This window comes from Chelonoidis abingdonii, chromosome 7 (assembly GCF_003597395.2).
Source record: "Chelonoidis abingdonii isolate Lonesome George chromosome 7, CheloAbing_2.0, whole genome shotgun sequence".
Taxonomy (NCBI): domain Eukaryota; kingdom Metazoa; phylum Chordata; order Testudines; family Testudinidae; genus Chelonoidis; species Chelonoidis abingdonii.
Genome location: NC_133775.1, coordinates 6,854,335 through 6,864,960, shown reverse-complemented (window position 1 = coordinate 6,864,960; position 10,626 = coordinate 6,854,335). Strand labels below are relative to the sequence as shown.

Sequence of the window (10,626 nt, the reverse complement as noted above, 5' to 3'; positions counted from 1 at the left end):
ATGGCTAGCCAACTACAAAAGCAGTTTCTCCTCCCTTGGTTTTCACACCTCAACTGCTAGAACAGGGCCTCATCCTCCCTGATTGAACTAACCTCATTATCTCTAGCTTGCTTGCATATATATACCTGCCCCTGGAAATTTCCACTACATGCATCTGACACAGTGGGTATTCACCCACGAAAGCTCATGCTCCAAAACGTCTGTTAGTCTATAAGGTGCCACAGAACTCTTTGCTGCTTTTACAGATCCAGACTAACATGGCTACCCCTCTGATATTTGACAACAATATGAGTTAGCCCTGAGTTAGCCTATTTGTTTGTTGCAGTGAGAAATTATGTTTCCAGTTGCTAGAAGGCTGAAAAGATCCACCCAAGCCAGAATATGGGTTTAACAAAACCCCAGACAAAAAACGTGCTGGGGACAATTGTGCAAATGAAATTCCAATCTCCGGTGTGCCTTTCTCTTTCAGCCAGCAAACCAACCTCTTTGTCCATTGTGGGTTCCAGAGTGGTATCTTTCCCCCAAATCCATTCTGCCCCCAATCCTGCCCTGCAGCCCTACTCAATAGCCTCACATTCTAAACTTCTTATGATGAGAGGAGTCCCATGTAAAAGCTATGGGAATGTTTGGATTTCTTATAAAATAATTAGGGGTGTGTCTCTTTAAAACTCTAACCTCAGACAACTCGCCTGTTGCTGTGGCATCCAAACCACGCCTCCCTCTCCGTCCCCAACCAGGGCGCCTGCGCAGTAGCGCTTGCTCAGTGGGTGACCGTTTAAAGCAGTAGTGTTTTTTAAATCCCCCTTTGCTTGCGCGCGCTGGGCGGTTGGTTGCGCGGGGTGTCCCCTGATTGGTTGAGCGGGCCAGTGGACACGGCGTGCTGATTGAGCGACCGCAAAAAGAAGTGGGCGGAATGCAAGCTGCGCCTCCTGATTGGGTAAGAGGGCTTGACGGGGCGGGGCGGCGCGCGGCGCTCATTGTTTGGAGGGCGTCGTGGGGGCGGGAGGCTGGCGGTGCCGCCGTTGGAGCCGCCACAGGCAGAAGGGCCGGGAAGGGTCCTGCTCAGGTGAGTCAGTTACCGGGCTCCCCATCTTGACCCGCGGCATTGCCCCTACTTGCGGCGGCAGTGGGGGGTGAGGCTGGGGCGCCCCGCCTAGAGGGGGATGGGCTGGTGGTTGGGGACCGCGAGGCACTGGGGTCTCGGCCTGCGGGTCTGCTGGCCTCCCGTTGGCCTGGGGTGAGGGGATGCCAGCCCCCCACCCATACCTAATTCCCGGTCCAGGGACCTCTCCCCCGGCCTGGCTCATCCTGGTCCTGCGTGGGGGCCCGCGCGCGGGCTGCGGGCTGATTTTATTGGGTGACGCGCAGGCTGTGGTGGATTCATATGTCAGCCCTAGTAACCTTATCAATTACCTTGCAAAGTCCTCTGGCTGGTTATCGGCTTTGATGTAAATCAGTCACTTGAGAAGATGTGATTTGTGTTCTTGGTGTTTTCTGTGTTTTGTTTATTTGTGTTACTGTAGTGCCTGAGAGCCCTAGTCATGGGCAGGGCCCCATTCTTTAATGTTCTTTCTTTTGTTTTCCTTGCAGGGGATTGAAGGCAGCAGTCATGGAGGCTATTTATGCTGTTTCAGATCACCAAACAGATTCTAGGTATCTGCTCCTCTGCAGCGAAATTACTTTATGGAAAGCTTTTTTGATTTTAATATTTTTCCTTACAAGGAGTTCAAAGAAAGCACAAATGTCTTGATTCTTTGGACTACAAATAATGCAAGTTTATTATCTCTGCAATGAGCGATATGCCGTCATGAATTATTTGTATTACAGTAATGCCCAGTGACCCTAATCACGATAGGGCCCCCCACCCCCTTGTACAGAGTGCTGCACAAATAGATTTTAAATGGCAGTTTCTTTTCTGAAGATGTTACAATTTAAGGCCCTGTTCTGCAGTCTGATCTATGTAGGTGGGTCCCTGTGCCTCCACAGAGCCTCATCCTTACAGATCAGCTTTCACGATCAGGCCCTAAATATTGTAACTAGTGAGAGTTCTTATGTTTAAAATAACTGAGTTTGGTGACCGATTATCTTTGCCCTTAAAGAGCAGGACCTATTAATAACTGTGGGAAGGGGGGAGTGTGTGTGAGAGAGAGGGTGTGTGCAGAATGGTTCAGGCAGTGTACTTTTTTAACTGCCTGATCCCCTAACTAATTTATTTTTTTTAAACAAATACTTAGTTGGAGAATTGGGCTCCACCATTATTAAATACCCATTGAAAGTCCATTTCGTAGTACACAGCTGTGCATGTTATAGAAACCATCACGATAGAAATCCTAGTATCCATCTAAACAGTGAGGCAAATATGCAATAAAGGTTTAAACTGATTTTTTTATTATAGTTATAAATTGTCACTTATTTCTGATTGCATGGAAGTAGTGAGACTTGAATGTGGAGAGGCTAGAAGCTTGACAAACCAAGATGGGAGAGAACTTTCCATGCATAAAAAGAACAGGAGTACTTGTGGCACCTTAGAGACTAACAAATTTATTTGAGCATAAGCTTTCCATGCATAGTGACAGATAATGGGCAGAAGGAGAAGGAAGATGTGGAGATGAGATGACAAATGACACTACTTGGACAAACATAATTCAATTCTACAGAAGGCCACTTAATGAAAAAACATTAAAATTTTAAAGTTGCTGTTAGTGAGTGGCCTTCCTAGAAGTAGCACCTCTAAATAAACATTGGGAAACATTGGTGAGGAAGTTTTGCAGTGGTGTGCTGCTACTTTGGTGAACATAGGACCTCAGTTTCCAGACATCTCAATCTATTGCCTTTCACTAGGGTGACGACTGTCCTATTTCTGTCTCTTTTTCCACCTCTTGCTATGTATGGAATGTTTTCCCTATATTTTTTGAGCAATCCACAATCTTGTTATTTCAGACAGTTATGGACGAAATTAATCTCTGCAGGCCCTGTAAGCTAACAAAAAATATATACAATAATTAAAAATCAGTTATTCATTCTTCTGGGCTTCCCAGTGCATCCTACCTTCATATGACTCTCTTTGGCATAGGGAATGTCTAAATTTTATGTCTTGTACAGTGTGAAGTACATTTTTACACTTAAAAAAAATTTTTTTTTAATTGTGGCATGCTCCAACTTCTGTCTGTCTCAGTAGTTGCCAATAACCCACAAAACCCTAAATCAAAAACACTACATACATTCCACAGTTGAGCCCCACTTCTGCAAAGATCTATGTGCGGGCTTTACTTTAAGCTCGAGTCAGGGTGGATAAAAATTGATTGTTGATTAATTGCAGTTAACTCACGTGATTAACTAAAAAAAATTGCAATTGATCAGCTTTAATTGCACTGTTAAACAATACAATACAAATTGATTAAATATTTTTGGATGTTTCTCTACATTTTCATATATATTGATTTCTATTACAACATAGAATACAAAGTGTACACTGCTCACTTTATATTTTTTTATTACCAATATATGAACTGTAAAAATGATAAAATAGTATTTTTCAGTTCACCTCATACAAGTACTGTAGTTCAATCTATCGTAAAAAAGCAGCTTATAAATGTCAATATTTTTTGTGCTTTGTTTGTTACATAACTGCACTCAAGTGAAACAAAGCAAAACTTTAGAGCCTGCAAGTCCACTCAGTCCTGCCTCTTGTTCAGCCAATATATATATCATTCTGCCATATATTTCATGTTATAGTAGTCTCCGATGATGACTCGGCACATGTTCATGTTAGGAACACTTTCGCTGCAGATTTTACAAAACGCAAAGAAGGTACCAATGTGAAATTTTCTAAAGATAGCTACAGCACTCAACCCAAGGTTTTAGAATCTGAAGTACTTCCAAAATTTGAGAGGGATGAGGTGTGGAGCATGCTTTCAGAAGTCTTTAAAAGAGCAAAATTCCAATGCAGAAACTACAGAACCCAAACTACCGAAAAAGAGAATCAACCTCCTGGTGGCATCTGACTCAGAGGATGAAAATGAACATGCATCGGTCTGCACTGCTTTGGATTGTTACTGAGCAGATAGCGTCATCAGCATGGATTCATGTCCTCTGGAATGGCGATTGAAGCATGAAGGAACATATTAATCTTTAAAGCATCTGGCATCTAAATATCTTGTGACACCATCTACAAAAGTGCCATGCAAATGCCTGTTCTCACTTTCAGGTGACATTGTGAACAAGAAGTGGGCATCATTATCTCCTGCAAATGTAACCAAACTTGATTGGCTTGATTTGCTGACCAAGAAATAGGACTGAGTGGATTCGTAGGCTCTGAAGTTTTAGATTGTTTGTTTTATTTTTAAATGCAGTTATTTTTTGTACTTAATTCTACATTTATAAGTTCAACTTCATGATAAAGAGATTGCATACAGTACTCGAAAAATACTATTTCTTTTGTTTTTTACAGTGCAAATATTTGTGATAAAAATAAATATAAAGTGGGCAAATATAAACTGGATGCTTATGTGTCTAACTCACTTTCTGAAGTGCAGTATTTGAGCTGTAAACAGTACAGGAAGTATTGGTCCTTAATTCAACAAGACTTTGTTAAATTAAAAAAAAAAATTCTGTGAGCTTGTTGGGCTTTGCACCTTTTTAAAAAGAGAATCTAAAATGCAGACTTAAATTGACTGACAGCATTTTTTTAATGAGAACCAATCCTCCATCATAACCAGCATGTGAGATGAGTGGACTGAGGTAGGGCATCAGAATAGAGAAATCTCTTTCTTGTGGCAGCTAAAAGAGTGTGAGGGGGATTTACATGTATTGTTTTGATTAATGTAAAATATTTTAATGAAGGAATCCTGAGTTGGTCTTTAGTCAAATGTTAGCAGTGGGTTATGAACAGTATTATATGGATTACTAAAAGATTATTTCTGTCAACTTGGAGAAATCTTAAAATAAAATTTGTAAGACTTTGTCAAGAAATTTGAATGGCTACAGCTTTTGAATACCTGTTTGTGGCTGTGAACTTGGAGTTCTGTAGTCACAACACTCACAGTAATACTCTTTCTGTGTAATATGCTGTTTGACTTCAGATATAATTATGTTTCTTTAAATATGCTTCAAAACATGCTACTTTTTAATGGAGCAAATCCTATGTAGAACTATCAAGGAAACTGGAAAGATGACCTTTTGGCAAGTTTTTTCTTAATCTGAATTTAAAGTGAGAGCTGAAAATCACTTATTTCCTGGTATGGTTTATTCTTTCTAATGTCTTATCTAGAACATCTTCATTTCCCAAGCTTTATCTAAAAATAACTAGTGCCTTGGCATTCACACCTAAGACCATATGAAGGAATTGTAGTAATTAACCCTTTAAAATGGCAAAATAAATGAAATCTCATTATCGTCCTTGTCTGTTTCCTAGGAAAAGTTTTATTTCTTCAGCCAATATGACGTTCTTGTGAGATGTTGGTGGGGGGTTTTTTCTTCCTTCATCTTCTGGCCCGCGACCTAAACCAAATAAAGTGCAGCTTAAAAGATTAGGCTTAATATATTTCTGATTATTTTTTTTCTTTTGCAGAATTGCTTCAAGCAGGATGATACCATTCAGTTTTCCTCTATCAAAATGTGCACTTTGGGATCCAACACCTGTGGGAAATGTTATTGGCGCGCACATCAGTTATTACAGGTATGAGTAAGACTTGTTCTTCTTCAAGATACAAATAATTAAATTACAAGGGAGCTCTTCTGAGTATGTGCAGAACACTGTTCTATAAGTTGCATCCTAGGTATTCAACCTTGTTACAGACTATTCCAGTATCAGTTCATCATGTGTGGATGGTAAAGCTTTATTGAATTGTATTGTGCTGAGGAAGATTAACCTTTGTAGGGATCTGTTGGGATCTGATGGGATTTTGATTTCCCCAACCCCACCCTGCAAAAGCAGTTCTGTGCTGGAACTCTACAGCATCTCAGTGTGGGACTGCGAGGAAGGGCTGTTGGCAGCATCTCTTTCTCCAATGGCAAATATCCATCTTTGTTAGTTTTGTCAGAAGCAGTAAATACTTGTCTTCTCTGCTTGCGCTTCTGGGGAGAGAAAAGAGGTTTGCTTAACACTGCATTGCTTCCATAGTTTTAGTAGGAACTGTCCTCCCAGGGAGGCAAAAAAAACAATGGGGAGGAAATCACAGTGAGCACAGTATAAATATCTAGCTAGAGGGTTTCTTCCTTCTGAAGGACTGGGGAGTCCCTTCCTTGTGGATCAGCACTATCAACAGGTTTGAGAAGCCCTGGTGAAAAATACGCACCCCTCAAGGGAGAAGGTGGAAGGAAACTATAAAGTATAATGATGATCGCAAACCTCTTGTTTCTTTGAGCCAGTTGTCCTCTGCCGCTACATGTCTGCAGGAAAGAGTGATCCTGATAAAAGCAAACTCCAAAATGCTGAACTAAGTTAAAACTCAACATGGAAATCCTAATTAAGTGAAATGTTTACAATCCTGTTAACATGTCAAAAGTTCTGACAAATACTCTTTAAAATAAGTCAGAAGGCAAATCCTGGCCCTCATCAGTTCCTAGGGCAGTATGTGTCAGATCTGGGATGGAGGGAGGGGAGATGGGAAAACTTGTTTGCACTGGCATGCCCTTGAGAATAAAAGCTGTGACCCTCATGATTTAAGAGAGTCAAATGGTAAAGAGGGTGTCAAGTTTGGTTATTCAAACAAAGTCCATTAACATTAGGAGAGGAAAAATCCTGCAACACAGCAGTGCAACAGCAGAGAGAATACTCTTTTACCAGCCGAAGTGAGTACTAGTTGAAGGCAACATGGTTGCCTTCTGGGCAACCTAGAGATGCTATGGGTGCTTCACAAAAAAATAAATCTAGATAACTGCCTGTCAATGACAGAAAAATGTTCTTTTAATGGAGGATTAATCAGATTTGTACAAAACCTTCTTCTTTGAAATTAAGCATAGAACAAAGTGAGGCATAGTGTGCAGGGGGCATTGGAGTAGTTCAACGTGTTCCTTTTCAGTTGAGCAGGCTGTACTTGTGTTACACCTCTGCCATTTATGGATTGTTCTCACAGTATTCCTGAACCCTTTACAAGGTAGTTCCAAAATAGGCATTCATTGGTTAAAAATATGTTAGACTTAAAATGTAACGCTTTCCTAACCATGACCAAGTAGGATTTGGGCCACACATTACAGCATTCTCACAGACAGCTTCAGTCTACAGTCATCTCTTGACCTTATGTTCTTCACAGACAGCTCACAATCAAAACTAGACATGCAGCTTCAAGCTAAAAAATTTCTAAGAGACTTATTGCACCTAGATTCTACTATTCTTCCTGTTACTCTAATATCCAAATCTCTTCCTGTTTAGGGCATACGATTGTTTCATTGTGGTAAAATATTGGTTTATTCTTTGAAGTAGTTTATTCAGGACAAAAAATTTATATATTTAAAACTTCCTAACTGTACCAAAAATATTCTTGTTATATAATATTCATAGAAATCATTGTTAATGTTGGTATTAAACACATTCATTGTCTGTCTCTCCTTCCCCCCCCCTGCCCCCCCCCCCCCAAGAAATCCCAAACTGTTGATGATGGAGAAAGCTCTTCGTCTTGCCTATCGCCATGCTAAGCAGAGTGAAAGAAAGTTCTTTTCCTGTTTTTTGCTTGGGACTCTTGCAGTGGATGAAGGTAACTTTTTTTGTTTTTTAACCTACATGAATGTTTTATTAAATCGTTTGTCACTGGCTTGCATCTTTCTGCATTTCTGGAGATTGAACAAGCCTCAGTCAGTGAACTGAACTTGATGGTTTTGGTATGCTAGATGCAGTATACTTCTCCACTTCCACTCTTTTTACCATGTTTTTCCCCACCCCAGACGATGAAGGTGTATCACTGACAATAGACAGATTTGATCCCGGTCGAGAAGTAACTGATGGTTCAGGGAAAGTCCCCACAGCACCTCTTCCTGGAGACTTCTTGATTCCATGTACAATTAGTGCTCAGGGATCTTCCTCTGGAGATCTTATAGTGCACAGTTCTGAAGACTTCAACTTAGCTTTTAAGGTAAGCCACTCCTAGAAACTTTCTGATCTCTTAAAACAGTGACACAGAGAGAAGACTAGATGGCTTTCGGTATCTTTTCACCTCCCTGCCATTCATCTAAATCCAAACTAGAAGAGCAAAGGCCAGAAGATTACTATTTAATGGCCAATGTGAAGAGAGCTGTTCTCAGTCCACATCATGATTGTCACCAGTAAGCTCCTTTTTTGGCAATCTCAATAGAAATTCCTAAGACAAGATGAGCATGAAGACAAAACTCCTTTTCGTTCCTAGCTGAAACTCTCTCTCTCCCAGAATGGTGGGATAATATGGGAAGAGCTCGTTTTATTGATGGTGTCAAATCATTTTTGTGGCTAACTATTTCCATCTTCAAGGCAATATTGAACACTAAAGATCCACAAAGTGCGCAAAAAAAAAAAAAAAAAAAAAGCCAAAAAACGGAATCCTAAACCCTCATTAGTGGTTGATTTACAGTGTATAAAGAAAGTAATGCATGATTTTGAGTGGATTTTTTTGTTTATATATAAGGAACATCAGTTCTTTAGCCCTGACCCTCAAAAGCCAAAGAGAAGAAAAGAATCCTCTTTGGGTATGTCTAAACAGCAGTTAGACACCTGTAGTTGGCCCTTGCCAGCCAACTCTGTTTCATTGCAGTGTAGACTTCTGAGTTCTGGTATTGTCCTATCTTGCTGGGGTCCTTGAGCCCAAGCTGCAGTCCGAGCCCTCAAGACTACACTGTAACATAACAGCCCCGCAGCCTGAGTCAGCTGCCACAGGCCAGCCGTGGGTTTTTCATTGCAGTGTAGGCATACCCTTTGTTACTGGAGAAACTGAAATAATTACATCACAAGAGACAGCAAGATAAGACAGCTTTCCAAACCTTCTGTTACAATAGGACGGGATATCTAGTTACACTGATTAGTTTTGCTGTTTTTGAGAATTTTATTTCAAACTCTGATTTCAACTGAAGTCTGAGAGCTAATCTTAGGTTTCAGTCTATTAGGATTTTTTTATCCTTCTCTAGTTCTCCAGTTGGTCCTTCAAGTAAAATGAGTAAGGCAAGCCCTGATGATGATGACTTCCCCCCCCTCCGCCACAGTTAAAAAATAAAGCAGAAAAATGCCTCATTCTTTTTTGCATCAAAAAGTATAAGTAGTAAAAGTTTCTCTGATCATCTTTAAAGAAAGAAAGAATCAATTATACTATTCCTGTGCTTAAAGTTGAGTATGTGCTTAAGTCTTTATAAGATCAGACCCCAAGATGAGTTTGTGTGATTAGTTTAGGACCCAGTTAATTTAAAACAAAAATGTCAGGAATGCTTTGGTAGGGCATGTTGCACCTTGTTTTGTTTGTGCATCCCTTAATACCCAAAGTATTGAGAAAGTTATCTAGACTATGAAAAACATTTAACGTGTTAGTGTGTAGAAACAGTATACCAGTAACTACAGATATGGTACATAAACAAAAGATAAGTTACATAGATAACTTGTGAAATAATGTGGTAAACTATCAAGAATGTGTGTAAACAGGATAACAAATGTAAATCTAGTAGGCTTAACAGCTGAACTAATTTCCTTTTCTACAAATTGTATAAATGAGAGCTGTACATCTTTAAATATTTTAAGCCTAGCTTAAGTAAACCTCTTCCTTGCCAAACTCTTCTGGGAGAGAAGGGATATTTGTTTTTCCCCAAAGAGGATACTTCAGCAAGTATAGCTGCTGTTCAAGGAAGCAGAGAATCTCGGGTAGCTAAACGTTTTTTCCTGCTACCCTTGCCTTGTGACTGTACTTATAAGGTGACTCTTCATATCTTGAAAAAGCAATTTGTTTCAGTGAATAATTTCCTTGTGATTGCACATCCATTTGTGTTATGAGGGTTTCTTGGATGCAAGCAATTGTCCTGTTGGTAGGTTTTTGATAAACTAATTTTTTGACTCTCTGTTTGTCCTTGTGAATTTTTTGTGTGTTCCAATTTAACATAGCTAACTGCGCATTTTCATATATATAGGATGCATTTCATATTACTATTTACTATGTTCAATACAGTCATGAGCTGTTTGAAGAAGGCGCTGATCCTTTGTGTTTAAACAATTCCTGGCACGATGTTGGCCCTGATTCATGGCAGAGGCACCTAGGCATTACTGTAATATACCTATTATGTATAAATGAGGTGTATAAAGACTAATCTCAGCACTTTTTGCCTCTCCTAGGGACTCGAACACAGTTTGTGCAGTAGAGACTCTTTGGATCTTTCCAAACTGCTCCCCGTAAGAGTTCACATTGCTTCAACAGAGAACATGGACAATCTAAACTTTGATTTTCACTGGGCAGCTGTTACTATAACAAATACTTTAGAATACACTCCTGTAAAATCTGTCCCAATTATTCCTACAGCCCTGGCAAGAAACTTGAGCAGTCATATGAATATTGCACAGATTCAGGGGACTTATAAATGTGGGTAAGTTCAATGTTAAAACTTTCAGGCATGAAGTGCTAGTCAGTTGAATGTCCTAGGATCAGTTAGGTGGTGCAGGGAAATTATCTCCCATTTGTGTCAATG

At 40.0% G+C, this 10,626-nt stretch overlaps 1 protein-coding gene across 1 annotated transcript in view; it reads left to right on the top strand.

Moving 5' to 3' along the window:
• The first annotated feature begins 843 nt into the window (after window positions 1–843).
• The window catches only part of STIL (STIL centriolar assembly protein), a 30,010-nt gene continuing 20,227 nt past the window's right edge, over window positions 844–10,626 (top strand). Inside the window, 7 exon segments of the mRNA XM_032805038.2 lie at window positions 844–952; window positions 954–1,066; window positions 1,591–1,653; window positions 5,570–5,677; window positions 7,579–7,694; window positions 7,882–8,069; window positions 10,277–10,524. Of these exon segments, the coding sequence (XP_032660929.2) occupies window positions 914–952; window positions 954–1,066; window positions 1,591–1,653; window positions 5,570–5,677; window positions 7,579–7,694; window positions 7,882–8,069; window positions 10,277–10,524 (875 nt within the window). The 5' untranslated portion in view covers window positions 844–913.